This window comes from Rana temporaria, chromosome 6, assembly GCF_905171775.1.
Source record: "Rana temporaria chromosome 6, aRanTem1.1, whole genome shotgun sequence".
In the NCBI taxonomy this organism is placed as follows: domain Eukaryota; kingdom Metazoa; phylum Chordata; class Amphibia; order Anura; family Ranidae; genus Rana; species Rana temporaria.
In genome coordinates this window covers 117,261,310-117,279,683 of record NC_053494.1, presented here as the reverse complement: position 1 = coordinate 117,279,683, position 18,374 = coordinate 117,261,310, and the positions used below count along the sequence as shown (strand labels likewise).

At 42.9% G+C, this 18,374-nt stretch overlaps 1 protein-coding gene across 1 annotated transcript in view; it reads right to left on the bottom strand.

Annotated features, from left to right (window-relative positions):
- ALS2 (alsin Rho guanine nucleotide exchange factor ALS2) overlaps positions 1-18,374 on the bottom strand; it is a 116,179-nt gene that overhangs the window by 20,482 nt on the left and 77,323 nt on the right. Inside the window, exons 15-22 of the mRNA XM_040357239.1 lie at positions 18,179-18,310; positions 13,633-13,761; positions 8,016-8,086; positions 5,419-5,485; positions 3,617-3,816; positions 3,374-3,439; positions 3,196-3,294; positions 2,931-3,095 (exon numbers count right to left, since the gene is read on the bottom strand). Of these exons, the coding sequence (XP_040213173.1) occupies positions 2,931-3,095; positions 3,196-3,294; positions 3,374-3,439; positions 3,617-3,816; positions 5,419-5,485; positions 8,016-8,086; positions 13,633-13,761; positions 18,179-18,310 (929 nt within the window). The remainder of the gene's footprint in view (positions 1-2,930; positions 3,096-3,195; positions 3,295-3,373; positions 3,440-3,616; positions 3,817-5,418; positions 5,486-8,015; positions 8,087-13,632; positions 13,762-18,178; positions 18,311-18,374) is intronic.

Genomic DNA, 18,374 nt, shown 5'->3' with positions numbered 1-18,374 from the left:
GATGGGCACAGTTTCCCATTTTTTTGTGGTAAAATTAGGTACCTCGGCTTATATTCGGGTCGGCTTATACTCAAGGTATATATACGGTAAATAGAATTAAGTTTTATGGGCGTCATATACCATCGGGTGCGAAGCTTAACTGCTGTTTCACGAATTGAAAGTGATCGTGTGGCTTTAAATGTTTTCCAGCATCTCTTCCCATTCAGGCTGTGCAAAAGTGTGGCCCGTGTCCCATTCCCACCTGATCATTGGCTTAGATTTCTCTGGCAGGGATAGTTCATTGAGATATCAATAAATCTGGGAGATAATACCTTTTTCCCCCTAGATGAACACTCACAGATGTGTTAAAATTGGGTGCTATGAATACAGCATTTCAATGTACCTATGATGTGGAAAAAGTGTCGGATTTGCGTGCATCTAAATTGTTCAGAGAGGGGTATATTATGTTCCAATTGAAATTGCAGGAATTTTTTGAAGTGTGAACCAGATTTAAAGGATTTGAACGTTGTTACACCAATGATGCTCCATAAAAGAAAGTAAGGGGCTGGGGAAAAATCTGGGTCCCCCATGAAGGAGTATAGGGGGGTAAGGGGGAGATCAATTTAAACTATCTGCTATATAGAGACCAAAGATAAAGGGATTGATATATAATGGTGTTAAGTGGGCCTATATGACTTGGCCTTATGGCTCTGGACCATAATAATCCCGAGAGAAGGAAGGGGTGTACTGAGTATGTTTCAAAGGCTAGCCATAGAATATCTGACATGGGTGCATGCCATTGGCCATTTTTTTTTAGCCAGATTGAGATGGTGAAGTCTGTTTACACCCGGCCTCCTGTAGAGTAGGCTGGTCCACGTTCAGACACAGATCTGTCATCCACCCACTTTGCTTTGGTCAGAAAGGGACCCAAGTCTAGATTCACACTAGAATGTGGTGCAAGAAACACACAATCTGTGCATGTTTCTACATTCAAAACACACTTTCACTTGGATGTTATAAATAAATACAGCTGGATAAAACAAAAACTGTGTCTGTCTACTTTTCAGGCTGCAAAGCAACAAAATGTGATTATTTTAAAGGGGGTGGGATGATTACCGGTAGTTATTTAGTACTACAAAGTAAGAGTAGAAAGAACAAAGTACATTTTTTTTTTTTTCTTAAAGTGAAACATTGTAGCAGCAAACAGCATAACGCATACATTTAAAAACATTAAGGCCCCTTTCACATGAAGGGTCTGATCAGGTCCGCCTGTCAGTTTTTCAGGTGGACCCGATTGGACCCTCCACCCCGTTTGGACCAGCAGATGTAAACTGACTTGTGTCTATTTACACCCGCCTACCTCCAATTTCACCCGGGCCCCTAACAAAACGGTTTAGGGAATAGACTTCACTGTGTTTCTAGGCATTGATCAAACCTTTTAATTTTTATTTTAACCTGGAGATCTCGGTGACAGTACCTTGCCACCTATAGTTAATTGTTTGCTTCAATTGCATCGCCAGGGACTGAAATGCTCCAGGAAGGCGCTTTTCATGCTGAGCTAAACAAAATGACCACATCTGATCCTAGTCGAAAGTCAAAAGGCTTTGTGTGCCATTGAGAACGTGATTAGCTACACCTGATTGAGTTTATAAGTAATTTTTTGAAGGCGGCAGGTCCCGTTTCCAACTGGTGTTATATCTTTCACTTGGATGTTATAAGTTGCACTAAGTAAACACAGTTGGATAAAACTTTATTTCAGGTGGCAAAGCAACAAAATCAGGCATTAATTACCAAATCTTTAAGATCCATTAGGCCTCATGTCCACTGTTGCTGATAAACGGAAGTTTAGGAGCAGTTGGGCGTTTTTTTCAGTTGCCCCTGAACTCTCCTCTATGTTATCGCATTAGTACATACACAGGGTCGTTTATAGTGGTTTCTATGCAGTTGAGTTTAGAAGCATTTTTTGGAAGCAAATAAATGCGCTCAGGATGGATGTTCAGAGACATTTGAAACGCCAAATGCCTGTAACAGCTTGTAAGCGCTTGTATTTACGTGCACTCCCATTTAGCTGCAGTTTCGTTTACAGACGTTTTAATACATTTTTGACCATAAAAAAAAAAAAAAGCTTCTAAAACGCAATTGCAGCATGTAAACGCGGCAAAAAGGATGATTTTAAACATCGTTTACTATCTGTCAAGTCAAATCATGCAGGGGAGGTTGAAAAACATCCCGTGTACGTTAAGTCTTAATGTAAAAGTCCAGCCAAAACTGAATCTAAAATCTAATAATAAACCTACTACCTGCATCATTCTAAGCCTAATCTATCTAGCCCTGTAAAGAAAAGATCACTATACTTACCTGTTCTGAAGACGCTCCGGTCTGGACGCAGGCTGAGACGTCAGCAGCATCAGGTTCAGTGTGGAGGCGTGTGCAGGAAACACAGCCGACAACAGAAGCCCCATAGTAAGCCTAAGGGCGACTTCATTTCCCACTCGCTGTTGGCCGTCTCTTTCTACACAGTAGCCGGCCCTATAGACGGGACCGAATTGGCTTCAGAAATGGTAAGTATAGCAATTTTTTATTTACAGGATTAGATGGATTAGGTTTAGAATGTGGCTGAGAGTAGGTTTAGCATTAACGTCCACTTTAAGGCTCTATGACATGGATGCACAAATATAGTCTCAATGAACAGGATTGGACGACAAGTGCACAAATACAGCTGCTTGAGTGAGCAGTATGTTTTTCACTATGGAGATAGGTAGGGCGAAGAGAAAGCAACCTGTAAGACGCTGCCACTTATAGGACAATAGCATTCAGGAAGGTTTTCCTGTAGACAACAGTTGGCTGGCTTCTGACAAGGCCACATCATCTCAAACCTATGGACACTGTTAGCTTATAGAATAGTTTGTATAGTTTATGAGGTAATCACTAAGCTGAATTGCAGTACATACCTTGTGATGTCATCAAAGACGCCATAGCCTGTCTTTTTGTCCATCACCCACTGACCAATAAACATGCTGGGTGAAGAGGAGGTCAGTTTGCCACTCCGAAGAAGCCCATGACCATGGCGGTTGTTATCCTGAAAGCAGCCTTCATAAACTTCTCCATTAGCATACCTGAGTAGGCAATATTTAAATGAAATACATAATAGCAGAAATAAAAACCGACTCATTCTCGGTGAGACAAAATAGATAAAAAAATAAATAATTAGCATACCAGAAAGTTCCTTGACCACACATTTTTCCATCTTTCCAGTAGCCGAGATAGCAGTCTTCCTTTCTTAAAGATTTCTTGGGTATGGTGTACTTTCCAAATCTGTAAAATGAAAAAAGGATGAAAACATACTATATGTTGAGAATTATGTGGCTTAAAAAAAAAAAAAAAGGTTTCTTACCCATCTTCCAAACCATTCCGAAATTCACCATCGTATACCCTTCCATCTGGCCACTTCAATACCCCTCTAGAACAAGTACAGGTAAATCAAATGAATGTATTAACAGTCTATAGCATGTTGCATTTTACAGCTGAATGAACCCATTGAAAAACATTTAGTTTACAAAAAAAACCTGCATCCTTATCCTACTAGTTGGCATTTCAGGTTCACATTTATTGCAAAGCACCTTTTCTTCTTACATACCTGCCATGAGGTTTTCCAGCTAACCAACGGCCATCGTAGGTGGCATCTTTTAATCGTGGATCCTTGTAAAAGGTGTATTTGGCACTACGTGATAGAGGGGGATCTTGCCATACAACGCTTCCGCTTGAAGGTGGTGAAGACTCATATACTCCTCTAAGGGCTTGATCCACTGCCTGGCTAATTGCCCGAAGCCACTTAGTCTGAGGAGAAGTTAAACAAGTACGTACATAAGTAGTTTGAAGTTTCCAGTATGAGTCCAGGAAACTCCTTTGACATCTAAACCATTCCCTTAACAAAATCACCACTCTAATCTTCGAGAATAATCACTCTGTGTGAAAATGTATTTTTTTTAAACAGTTACTAAAATGTAGTATTTCTTCTATATTGCTATTCTTCCTCTGCATTGTCTTGTCTGGCAGGCCATGCAAAAATATCTGCAACTCTTATACCCCGGTCACACCGATTACGACATTAAAATTTCAATGATTTCAATGCTACTTCAGGTGTGACTTGGAAGACATCTGAGCGACTTTATGCACAGATGTCTATGCAAGTCACACCTGAACTTGCAAAAAGTAGTGCAGCAACTACTTTTCAAATCGGTGGGAAATCACCAATGCGGACAATAAGGTTTGACTTGTCATGCAATTTGAAAATGGTCAAATCTCATGACAAGTAGCACCAGCATGACCGGGCTTACTGAAATTAGTATTGGAATCCTTTTTAGTCACTAGATGGAGTTTAGCATGCAACTAGTATTGGATCACGGAGGACCAACAGAAGACCTTTTGCGTTGCTGCACATGCAGCAGTGTTCACACAACTCCCTTACATGCTCTTCCTACATACTAAAGCTAGTATGCTACTTTGTGGGTCCTACTGATTCCATGATTTCACTACAATTTCATCATATAGGACCTGTCTCAAACCATCAGACTGCAATGCCTAATGACTGGATCATCAGTAGTCAGAAAAATAAATCTGCAGGGCAGCATATTCTTAAAGTAATAATATGATTTGGTAATATAGTTGACTTAAAGCGGGGGTTCACCCTATTAAAAAAAAAATAAAACATTTTTTTTTTATTATACCATTACATTCGGCATCGTAGCGCGAGCTACAGTATGCCGGTCTTACATTTTTTATCCCCGTACTCACTGTGCTATCGATCATTGAAGATTCTGGGGAATGGGCGTTCCTATGTTGAGAGAAGGTGATTGACGGCCGGCCCTGGCACGTCACGCTCCTCCGGAAATAGCCAAAATAGGCTTGGCTCTTCACGGCGCCTGCGCATAGCCTGTGCGCAGGCGCCGTGAAGAGCCGAGATCTACTCCGGCTGTCTTCGGGGAGCGTGACGTGCCAGAGCCGGCCGTCAATCATCCTCCCTCTCCATAGGCACGCCCATTCCCCGCGGGAGTCGGAAACTTCAATGATCGATAGCACAGTGAGTACGGGGATTAAAAATTTAAGACCGGCATACCGTAGCTCACGCTACGATGCCGAATGTAATGGTATAATGACGTTAAGGAGGGTGAACCACCGCTTTAAGGTTTATTTTTATACCAGGATCCAGTAAAGTGCATGCCCCTGGATTCAACTGGCATTAATAGGTGAAATGTAACAGTTTCATGTCCGATGATTATACTATACATTCTGTGCACGCAGCCTGTCCCACCCAGGACAAGACTTTCTCTAAATTGTTAAATTTCAAAAAAGATACAGTAGGTTTATGCACCGAATTTAAGATGGAATTACGCTTGAAGTGATGGATGTGTTATTACAATAGATACTTAATTTTCTTACCTTTTCCTGAGGTGACAGTGCAACCAAGGTAAGCTGTTCCTCTGGTATAGTAATCTTTAATCCATTGCTAAAAGAAGAAAAACAACCTTCTTACACACACACACACACGCACCTATCCGATTCAGCTACATTAAACCTCAATAAGCATAACATATCTTAAATGTAATAACAAGAAAACACACACAATAATACACACGCACACATAAAGCCTATAAATTTCATAGTGCTAGTTTAGTACATCTAAGATTGCCTATTTGATTTTCGAATACATTCTGTATATTCCGATATACTTGGCAAGCACAATGATAACAGCAATGCCAGTAATAAACAAAAGACAGTTACTGGATTTATCTATGTATAACACGCACAGGCATATAACACGCACCCTAACGTTTCAGGAAAAAAACATTCCACAGCCCCCCTGCGTAAAACCTGCAGGCACAGTTTACCCTCTATTTTCAGTGTAAAAAAGTGAGTGTTATACGCCAATAAATACAGTAATTCACAAAAATGAACAACAATGATCACCACCTGCAATGCAAGATTTAAGAAGCCCCTAGGTGTGCAAACCTCTCCTCCATGCCTAGAGGCTGCCATAACAGAAAAAATGGTCTCATGGGGAAGTGTGCTTTAGATTTCCCCAAAGCCTTTGTTTTGGATGTATGACAAAAGCATGCCAGTAGGCTGTGGGCAGCTGGGCAATGTCGTTGCTTAAAGGAGAAATTCGGAAGTACACAGCTGGTTATCAGAAAAAAATGAGTGAGTGTTTGAGTGAAAGGACAAGTGGGTCAAGAGAGCCAAGGTCTGCTTTAAAAAGGGGTTTACCCCAGTGGTGAAGAGATTTTTTTTTTAGGGATCTAATGGTTTGACAGATTAAGATCATAGCCAATACAGGAGAGCAAAACCTGTCAGAGCAAACTTGGATTCCAGTTGCTGGCCAGTGGGTTCCTTTAAGTTAGGTGTAGTGGGTATAGACCACCAGTTTAATGAATTCCCCTTCACAGAGGAACAGATCCAACACACTCTCTGTTGGGGTCCAGGACCGAACCCTTCAGGGGGTGCATGCAATCAACATATAGGAATACATAAAAAAAACAAAAAAAAAAACGCATTTATGAAAGGAATTTGCAGCTGTATGAGCTTTAAAAGACCCAGGGTTGAAGAGAGCTGGCTGATCCTCCAAATGCAAGGTAGTGCCTACTTTATCAATATGGGCAAAAATTACCTTTTGTAATTCTGGAGGAAAGGAGACTGTAGTCCTTTAAAACTTTCTCTTCATGAGACAGATTGTTGGGACTCTGAATCGGAGTCAGAGGTGGTCACAGTAACTGATGGCCCACCCTGGTCTAATGCCGCGTACACACAATCGAATTTCCGATGGAATAAAATCCGATGGTATTTTTCGTCGGAATTCCGATGAAGCTGACTTTCCTCAGTCTTGCCTACACACTATCAGACTAAATTCCGACCGTCCAAAACGCGGTGCTGTAAAACACTACGACGAGCCAAGAAAAATGAAGTTCAATGCTTCCGAGCATGTGTCGACTTGATTCTGAGCATGCATGGATTTTTTTTCTGATGGAGTTCCACACAGACGATCGGAATTTCCTATCGTTTTTTTTTTTCCATCTGAAAAATTTAACACATGTTCTTTTTTTTTTTACACCGATGGAAAAAAGTCTGATGTGGCCCACACACGATTGTTTTTTCCAATGAAAAAAGTCTATCATGTGTACATAAGGCTCAGGGTGGTCAGAGATAGACTCTGCAGGGGACTGCTTCATAGTGTGCTTAGGGCCTCGGCACAGTATACATAAGAAGTTGGGTGAATTTGGCCACCAAATCTTAAATGACTGCAGAAGGGCACCCTATGAACAGGTAGGAGTCCAACTACAGGGGCAATAGATTTCAAATTGCAAGCATCAGTGTCTTTGCAGGATACCGAGTAGATGCTCCCAGAATGGTTGAAAGCATGGGCTAGGGTAATTTGTGACACTACCCCGTCTATGTACAGGCACATTGTGACCCAAGGCGATGATGATGATACAACTAGGCCCAAGATTAGATCCTGTATGATAGACAGGGATACGCAACAGAGCTGTGTAAATCTTAACACTGGATAAACAGAAATAAGCTTCCTTAGCAGGTAAAATAGCTCTCTATACAGTATGTATTTATTATGTGTGTTTACTTGTTTGACTGGAGTTCAGCTTCAACATGGCTAAGGAATGGTTTGGTTACAATGGCTGCACTGAAGTAACGTCAACTTACTTACTCTACATTTTTGTGGTAGGGTTTTGAAAATTAGTTCTAAAACTGCCTATAGAGATGTACTGTATTAAAAAGTATTTTTTTTTTTTTTTTTTATAGTGGCTCATCTTCTTCAATTACCAAAACAGTATTTTATTTGGGGAAAAAACAGCTTCCTCGCCAGAGCAAAGAATAAAACACTAAGTAGACATATGGAACTTGTTCAAATTCTAAGCAATGCCATTTACAAATCCTCCAGGGAGAGATACTTTCTATTTCTTTCTCACACAAATGCAAACAAGCATGCTGTACTATAAAACAAATCGATTTTGTGCAACTGTACCCACATGCCAGCCACTTCTTCAGACACCGGTTCAACCCAAAGTGTACAAAGGGGGAAAATGTGATGTGTAGAGAACTGCAAAGAGAAAAGACAAAATAAGAAAGGGTGAGAAAGGCTCAGTGTCATTTATCACAAAAGGTCCCATATACCCATATATACTGTGTGCTCAGTGCATCCAGTCGCAGGCTGGATCTCAGTGATGGACAGACATCATTAATGTATATTGGGATTGCAGCTGTCAAGTACACACTGGCAGCATTATAAAAACTAAAAACATTCAACATGTATAGAACATTATAATTGACCAATTAACCCTGCACTCAAAGCCATTACAAAAACGTATGTGCAATTGCTGCTGCCTAAAAAAAAATATATATATACCAATCTATCAGTGGAATGAAACCCCCCCAACAAGTAGTGCAAACCATAATAACAAAGATAATAACTTGAACAGAAAAAATAAACATGGGAACCAGTAGTGACGGCAGAAGTGGGCTCCCTCCAGGCATACCTGCCCTTAATCCAGGGTTTGACAAATTTGCTTGGAATCTAGGAGCCAGCAAAAAACTTTAGGAGCCAGAAAACGCGCCCCGTCCTGGCAAGCTCGCGCGCGCGCGCAGAAGCGAATGCATACGTGAGTAGCGCCTGCATATGTAAACGGTATTCAAACCACACATGTGAGGTATCGCCACGATTGGTAGAGCGAGAGCAAGAATTCTAGCCCTAGACCTCCGCTGTAACTCAAAACATGCAACCTGTAGAACTTTTTAAACGCCGCCTATGGAGATTTTAAAGGGTAAAAGTTTCCACGAGCGGACGCAATTTTGAAGCGTGACATGTTGGTTATCAAATGTACTCGGTGTAACATTATATTTCACAATATAAAAAAAATTGGGCTCACTTTACTACTGTTTTATTTTTTTAATTAAAAAAAGTGTTTTTTCCCCAAAAAAGTGTAAGACCGCTGTGCAAATACGGTGTGACAGAAAGTATTAACGACCGCCATTTTATTCTTTAGGGTGTTAGAATAAAAAATATATATAATGTTTGGGGGTTCTAATTAGAGGGAAGGAGATGGCAGTGAAAACAGTGAAAAACACATTAGAACTGCTGTTTTACTTGTAATGCCAACGGCCACCACAAGATGGCGCCAGATCACAGATAGACGCTTAGGCCTGCAGAAGGCCGCAAAGCCGCGGCCCTTAATTACCGGCGGGCGCGGACCCACCATTATCGCGCGGCGGGGGAGGTGGGGGTCCTGTGTCTCCGTGCGCCCCCACCGCGCCGGCCGGTAATTGTGGTCGTGGCTTTGCGGCCTTCTGCAGGCCCAAGCTTCCCCGGGCGCCAGGTCACAATTTCTTGTCGCAATTGTGACCGGGCGCACGGATTTTGTCGAGCCCTGCCTTAATCTATTTTTATATACACTGTATTACCAAAAGTATTTGGGCACCTGCCTTTACACGCACATGAACTTTAATGGCATCCCCGTCTTAAGCCTCGTACACACGATCAGATTTTCCGTCGGGAATTGTGTGTTGACAGACTGTTGGCCGAAAATCTGACCATTTGTATGCTCCATCAGTCATTGTCAGATTTTCCGTGGACAAATGTTGGACGACAGGCTTTAAAATTTTCCACGGACAACGGTCTGTTGTACGATTTTCCATCTTGTGTACACAAGTTCGTCGGACAAAAGTTCAAAATACAAACACGCATGCTCAGAAGCAATGCTCACCAAACACAACATTAGCAGAAGGTGCCCAAAGGGTGGTGCTAAAGAGCTTATATAAAAAAAAAAAAAACGTCACTACATTCATGTTTGTTGGCCAACAATTGTGTACCATTTGTATGCAAGACAAAATCCAGGCACACGCCCTTCGGACAAAGGTCCAACACGTTGTCTGTGGAAAATCCGATCGTGCGTACAAGGCTCACGTCTGTAGGGTTCCATATTGAGTTGGCCCACCCTTTGCAGCTATAACATCTTCAACTCTTCTGGGGAGGCTGTCCACAAGGTTTAGGAGTGTGTCTATGGGAATGTTTGACCATTCTTCCAGAAGGTCAGGCACGGATGTGGACAAGAAAATAAGTATTAGGGGGGCTGCTGTACACTGAAGGCTTTTATCTTAATGCATAAAATGCATTAGGATTAAAAAAAATGTCTGCCTTTACAACCACTTTAACCAAGCCCAACCCCTGAAAAGCAACCCCACAACATAATCCCCCCTCCACCAAATTATTTGGACCAGGGCACAAAGCAAGGTCCATAAAGACATGGATGAGCGAGTTAGGGGTGGAGGAACATGACTGGCCTGGCCTGACCGCAGCTCGATAGAACACCTTTGGCATGAATTTTAAGCGGAGCCTGCAAGCCAGGCCTTCTCAGTGCCTGACCTCACAAATGGGCTTCTGGAAGAATGGTCAAACATTCCCATAGACACTCCTAAACCTTGTGGACAGCTTTCCCAGAAGAGTTGAAGCCGTTATATAGCTGCAAAGGGTGGGCCAACTCAATATTGAACCCTACAGATTAAGGCTGGAATGTAATTAAAGTTCATGTGCGTGTAAAGACGTCACAATACTTTTGACAATATAATGTATGTGCTCCAACTTTGGAGACTCTCAAAATGTATAGAGTTAGCACTGCAGTACACTGGGGTGCCATGAATTGGCCCTGCAGCTTACGTATGTATTTGCAAATGTGTGCAATCTAAACCCCTGTTTTTAACGTGAACTGTTAAACAGGGAAATTCGGTATATTGCAGGCTGGCCTCAAATGAGCTGGGAATTTTTCTTTGTTTTTTTTACATGCATCACCCTTCCATGTGCTTCTTGCTGCAATGGCCAGTTATAGGTTGGGGTGCTTGCCATTTGTTTGTAAAATTTGTTTGGCGAGTTCGAAGACCCAAAAGGGGATGAATTACGTCTAGTGCACAGTGATGTGGAAGTTGGAACATTTTAGTGCATCTAACCCTATGGCACTACTTAGAAAGATAGAAATGGACACTTTGTGATATGTGATATTAGTTATATGAACTATTTAATGGTGGAAACTTCATATTTCAATGGGTGATTTTTGTGTTTATTTTATGTATTTAAGTTTATTATCCTTGTTATTAACCACTTAAGCCCCGGACCAAAATGCAGGTAAAGGACCAGGCCCCTTTTTGCGATTCGGGACTGCGTCGCTTTAACTGACAATTGCGCGGTCGTGCAACGTGGCTCCCAAACAAAATTAGCGTCCTTTTTTCCCCACAAATAGAGCTTTCTTTTGGTGGTATTTGATCACCTCTGCGGTTTTTATTTTTTGTGCTATAAACAAATTTTGAAAAAAATGCAATATTTTTTACTTTTTGCTATAATAAATATCCCCCAAAAATATATATAAAAAAAAATGTTTTCCTCAGTTTAGGCCGATACGTATTCTTCTACATATTTTTGGTAAAAAAACATCGGTTGGTTTGCGCAAAAATGTATAGCGTTTACAAAATAGGGGATAGTTTTAAAGCATTTTTATAAAAAAAAATTTTTTTTACACTAATGGCAGCAATCAGCGATTTTTTTCGTGACTGCGACATTATGGCGGACACTTCGCACAATTTTGACACATTTTTGGGACCATTGTCATTTTCACAGCAAAAAATGCATTCTTTATTGTGGAAATGACAGTTGCAGTTTGGGAGTTAACCACAGGGGGCGCTGAAGGGGTTAGGTTTCACCTAGTGTGTGTTTACAACTGTAGGGGGGTGTGGCTGTAGGAGTGACATCATCGATTGTGTCTCCCTATAAAGGGGATGACACGATCGATGCAGCCACCACAGTGAAGCACGGGGAAGCCGCGGCTCTCCCTGTTCTCCAGTTCCGGGGACCGTTCGTGGGACCCCAGCGGCAATCTGGTCCGCGGTCCCGGAACTTCGGACCGGGTCGCGGGCGCGCGCCCCACGGCTGGGTAGATGGACAGGACGTGCCGGTATGTCCATCTGCCCAGCCGTGCCATTCTGCCGACGTATATGTACAGGCGGCGGTCCTTAAGTGGTTAAGAATTGCACTACCTGTTGGAGGGGTTTCATTTCACCGATAGATTGGTACAGAGCATTATAATGGCAATGTTTTTTATGGGATTAAGATCAAGTGTACACCTGCTCATGAGTGAAATCCAGCCTGTAACTGGGAAATGGTGAGTGGATCTCATTATCCAGAGTACACAGGATGTACAAATGAAACAGATTATCACACACACACTTCTTAAAGTCAAAGTCCAGGTTTACGGTCTCAAACTGGCCCAAAACAAACTACTTTCTACACCAACAGGTGCACGCGCTGAGTGCACTGCATACACTCCCTGTAACTTCTAGAGCAGAGGTCTCAAACTGGCGGCCCTCCAGCTGTTGCAAAACTACAAGTCCCATGAGGCATTGCAAGGCTGACAGTTACAAGCATAAGTCCCACAGGCAGTGGCATGATGGGACTGTAGTTTCACAACAGCTGGAGGGCCGCCAGTTTGAGACCCCTGTTCTAGAGACTAGCACTCACAGAGTTGTTTCAAATGCGTTGTAAAAATGGTGTAGCATATGCCAAATTTTTGTACCCGTCTAGAGCTTGTACCTGAATTTGACGTACGTGATGCCACTTTTAGAACGCATGTTAACCACAACATAGAAGTGGAGCAAATTAGAACTACCTGAATTTGGCCCATGAGTTTCTGTCAGAACAAAAAATGTTGCAGAAGTCTTTTGAATTAGGCACAACACATTAACGAGCAATTAATGCCAGAAAAGTGGCACCGCAGCTTTACTGAATTCCCCCCACTGTATGCAGCCTCATCCTTGTGTTCCGGTGTCCTGTCGAGAAATGCCCCCTATCGAAAAATGCCCGGCCGGAAACTGCAAATGCGCAGCGCATAATAGAGCCTCAGAACAGCTGAATTTACGATCAGCTGTTGTCTAGCATTGCTGAGGCACGTTCATGTAGGTGAGAGGCGGATATTTCAATGATGGGCAGTGCTGGGGGCAGAATATAAAAAAGACGCCCTTCAATTGACTAAACACGCCCCGCAAGCGGATAAAGATTTATTTTGCAGATTTCTTTGGCCATCAATAAAAATTTCACCCCCAGCACTGCCCATCATTGAAAAATCCGACCCATTCAAGAAAATATCCGCCCCTCACCAACATGAACGTGCCTCAGCCACGCAAGACAACAGCTGATCGTAAACAGCTGTTCTGCGGCTTCGTGCGGCGCATGCGCAGTTCCACTCGGGCATTATTCGATAGCCGGGCATTTTTTGACAGAACACCGGCAGTAAGTGGAGAACTCATCTCACACCCAGAATAAAAACAGATTTAAGCTGGATACACACTATACAATTTTCTGTCGATTTTTTTCCTTCAGACTTACCAAAACCATCTAATATGGAGGTCAAACCTTAAGAGTTTCAATTTGTATGCAATCAGGCAGGCCCTTGCACTACATGGTTTTGGTAAATCTAAAGGAAATCAGACAGAAAAGGTTGTATAGTGTGTATGGGGTCTTAGGCTCAGCAGCGCCATTCATAGGTAGTTTTGTTTTCTCTGGATGAATACAATGTGGGATCATATTAAAATAAAAAGCAGACCCTCTACCTGTGCATGAACAAAGGCATCATTGAAAAGTATGAACCAGTTAACCGAGAACCTTCCTGCATTTTGCAAACCTAACCCACGGTTGCTGCTCTCGCAGATCAGGCGCCGTTCAGGCTTCCTAAGAGAATCCTGCAGAGAAAGAAGAAAGAAGACACCAAATGAGAAAATTACTTCTAAAAGGCTACAAACCCACAAGTGATCACAATAAAAACAACAACATACACCTACAATTAATCTGTTAGTTCCTACAAAGTATGTAAATGAACTATACCTATACATTTATTTTTAAAGCAATTCCAGGTGGTGATAGCATACTATCTATTTAGACCAGGCATGTCCAAAGTCCGGCCTGCGGGCCAATCGCAACCGCATTTCGGACAGCCCGCCTGGTGATCTTGACATATATATCTTTTGTGGCCCCCAACGAATCCCCGAGCACCGGGGGCCACAAAAGATAGTATGCTGGCTGCCTTGGAGGGGACGGTACAAGTGCCGTGCATACAGGAGAGTATTTCCTGTTTACACGGCGTCCTGTGTAAAAGGAAGTCCTGTATCCTGCTCTGCCATTGGACAACTGTTCTGTCCATCACAGGAGGCGGGACTTTCAATTAAAGAGGCCCGTCGAGAAAACAGGAGTTTCTCCTGTTTGTCTGTTGGTGCTCGTCCCGCCCCCTCCCTGTCTCCTCTGCAGTCTGCATTCATGGCAATACGGTGGGTGCTGCATTCATGGCGTTACGGTGGGTGCTGCATTCATGGCGTTACGGTGGGTGCTGCATTCATGGCGTTACGGTGGGTGCTGCATTCATGGCGTTACGGTGGGTGCTGCATTCATGGCGTTACGGTGGGTGCTGCATTCATGGCAATACGGTGGGTGCTGCATTCATGGCAATACGGAGGGTGCTGCATTCATGACAATACGGAGGGTGCTGCATTCATGGCAACGATGAGGCTTCAGATGGGCATTGATTAGGCTGCATTGATGGGCACTGACCCTTATTTTGCTTCACAGTTCTTTATCTAAAATTTAAGATTTTTTTCCTGAAACTTCCTTTTTTAAATTGAAGGTGCGTGTTATAAACCGATAAATACGGTATATCCAAATAATCAGCCCAAGCTCATCTCTTAACCACACACAGCCACAAAGGCAAGATAATTCTTGTTGGGCAGTGTATTAGTGCTCAGAGGAACACACTTAGACCGAATTTTTAATGGTTTAAAAAATGTCAGGCAAAACGGTCAGCCATCAAGCATGTTCACTTCATCAAATCTGTCCCTCTTTGAAAAAAAGTTTGGACACCCCTGATTTAGACAGAAGTCATGGCCTTGAGTACAAAAACAAACTGCAGTTCTTGCATCCCACCAATGCAGCTCCCCAAATTGGGTTAAGAACAATACAACTGCATACATGTTGCTATTTGTCTTATATACAATGTCATCGCTCATGATCATGCAAATTTTGAGTTTATATATTTTCTATGAAAGACGGCATTTCCTATAGCTAAAGTAATACATTGCAACAAATATATAAAGGTAATGTTTCTCTGCAATAAAAAGTCTATATATAAAACACCTTTAGGGTTTATTCACACGTGCAGCTAGGGGGGCGGTAAATACAAGTGCCTAAATGAGGACATGCAGCCGCTCAGGGCTGCACATATGCTGTGCTCTGCAGGACAAATTTAACAGTATTACACGTTTGGTGGGCATTAGTCAAACTCGTTCCATGCAATTCTATGGTGCTGTGCTGCAACTGCACCCACAACCACATGCAATGTAGGCGATTGCGGTGCAGTGGTGCAAAATTTACAGGGTAAAATACAGACTCCTCCCTGCTAGTCAAACTCCACAGAAAAGCGACAAGGACTATTGCACACGTGAACGAGTCCTCAATGTTTATCCACATCCAAAACAAAAATGTAACACATTGTGGCTTACCAGTACTTAAACACTGTGGCCCCATTCATTTTAATTTTTCAGGGTAAGAACATTTTCGGCAAGAAAAAAAAAAAAAAAAAAAAAAAAAAAAAAGTAGAAATTCAGTCTAAAACTAACTAACTCTAAATCTACTGGCAGCCACATTCTAAGACTACTCAAACCCTGTAAAGCAGGGATATGCAAATAGCGGAGCTCCAGATGTTTCAAAACTACAAGTCCCATCATGCCTCTGTCTCTGGGTGCATGCTTGTGGCTGTCAGAGTCTTGCTATGCCTCATGGGACTTATAGTTCTGCAACAGCTGGAGGTCCGCAAAAAAAAAATCCGCAAAAAAAAAAAACGCTATACACATCTTTTCTGCAGCCAATCTGGTCCAGTCCCGCGCTGAGCTGTCAGCGGCAGCTTCTCCGTTTAGGCGTGTGCAGAAGCAGCAGGCAACAACGGAAGCCCTATAGTAAGTCTATGGGTGACGTCACTTCCCAGCCATTGTCGGCTGTCTCTTCCACACAGCATCCGCCGCTGGAGACAGGAGCGGATCGGCTGGAGAAAAGGTATGTATAATGAATTTTGTTTTACAGGGTTAGATAGATTAGTCTAAGAATGTGGCTGCCAGTAGATTTAGAGTTAGTTAGTTTCAGGCTGAACTTCTACTTTGATCTTGCCAAAAATGCAGTGTTCTTGACACTAAGGCCCCGTACACACGAGATGATCCATCCGCTGGAATTGATCCGCGGACCGGCTCCAGCGGATAGATCCCCTGGTGTGTACAATCCAGCGGATCTGTTTCCGCGGATTTTTATCCCCTGGGATGGATTTCAAGCGGATACAAATTTGAAGACATGCTTTAACCACTTGAGATCCGCGCTATAGACAAAATACGTCCGCAGCGCGGCTCTCAAGTGCCAAGTGGCCGTTTAAACACGGCCTTTTATGTGCATTACCCACGCGCGCCACTGGGTGGCGCGCGGAGGGTAAAAACTGTCCCGGCGCATCGCCGAAGACCCGATGCGTGTACCTGGCGGCCGCGATGTCCGCCGGGTACACGCGATCGTCGGTGACACGGCAGGTGACAGCAGGGACGTGGAGCTCTGTGTGTAAACACAGAGCTCCACGTGCTGTCAGAGGAGAGGAGACCGATCTGTGTCTCTTGTACATAGAGACACAGCATCGGTCACCTCCCCCAGTCACCCCCCTCCCCCCACACAGTTAGAACACACCCAGGCTACACAGTTAACCCCCTAGTGTTAAGTAATTAGTGCATTTTTATAGCACTGTCGCTGTATAAATGTGAATGGCGCCAAATTTGTGTCAAAAGTGTCCGATACGTCCGCCGCAATATCCCAGTTCCAATAAAAATCGCAGATCGCCGCTAGTAAAAAAAAAAAATAATAAAAAAATTCATAATTAAATATATATTTTTTTTAAATTGTCGCTCTGTTTTTGTTTATAGCGCAAAAAATAAAAACCGCAGAGGTGATCAAATACCACCAAAAGAAAGCTCTATTTGTGGGGAAAAAAGGACGCCAATTTTGTTTGGGAGCCACGTCGCACGACCGCGCAATTGTCAGTTAAAGCGACGCAGTGCCGGAAGCTGAAATTTCGCCTGGGAACGAAGGGGGTTCATGTGCCCAGTAAGCAAGTGGTTAAAATCTATCCGCTTTAATCCATCCCAACGGATTGATCCGCTGGTCTGTACAGACTCACCGGAACAATCCGTCCGAATGGATCCCCCGCATGCGTCGTAATGATTCGACGCATGCGTGGAATTCCTTATATGACAGCGTCGCGCACGTCGCCGCGTCATCATCGCGGCGACGGCGCGACACGTCATCGCGATGGGATTTCGGCGCGGATTTCGATCCTATGGTGAGTACACTCCATCGGATCCAAATCCGCGGAAATCCTCGAGAGGATTTATCCGCGGAAATGGTCCGTTGGACCGTATCCGCGGATAAATCCTCTCGTGTGTACTAGGCCTTACTGTGAGCTTATTTATTGGTCACTTACTGTGAGCTTAGCTATTGGTCACTTACTGTGAGCTTAGCTATTGGTCACTTACTGTGAGCTTAACAGAAGGCACAGACATTCTTATCAATCCACCCTGTAATGGAGAGGAACAAAGGCAGACCTGTATGAAGTCCACCCTATGGGATTACCATGGCTTCACAGAGGACAGTGGAGAAAATAAATTTAGACACAATACAGGAAGTGCGCCATTTTCAGGGCTACCAGATGCAAAAATATAAAAGGCTGAAAAAAGAAAACCAATACAGCCACCACTTCTATGGACTGGTAACCTGAATTACATTTTCGTTTTTCTCTTTAGATACACTTTAATGGGACCATTACTGGACAAGGTGACAGATTCATTTAAAGGCCATCTTTAGCCTATTTTTTTTTAAATTGGTCCTTTAATGTAATGGATGGTCTCAAAGATGAATATAAAGCAATCAACCTTTACAGGAAAGATTGAGCTTTGTTTGGAATTTCCCCTGCCTAGATCCAAGGATCTGTTGATCATTCCGACATGAATTGTGCACTAGAGGTGATCTCTGCTAGTGTTTTTCCATAAATTCAGTTTAAAATGTTAAGGCCTAACGATATATACATACTGTCATCTTTCCTGGAAACGTCTTCCAGAATCCCAAAGTATACTCAGCTTCCTTCTTCTTCCGGTTAAGGCCAAGTGCTAAAGCATCATAGTTAGTGCTGCAGTCTTGCAGCTTCTTGTATTCTGTTGATGACTAACACATAAAACAAACACGTATTAAAGTAGTATTAAACCCTCAATGTTTTTTTTCAACACAT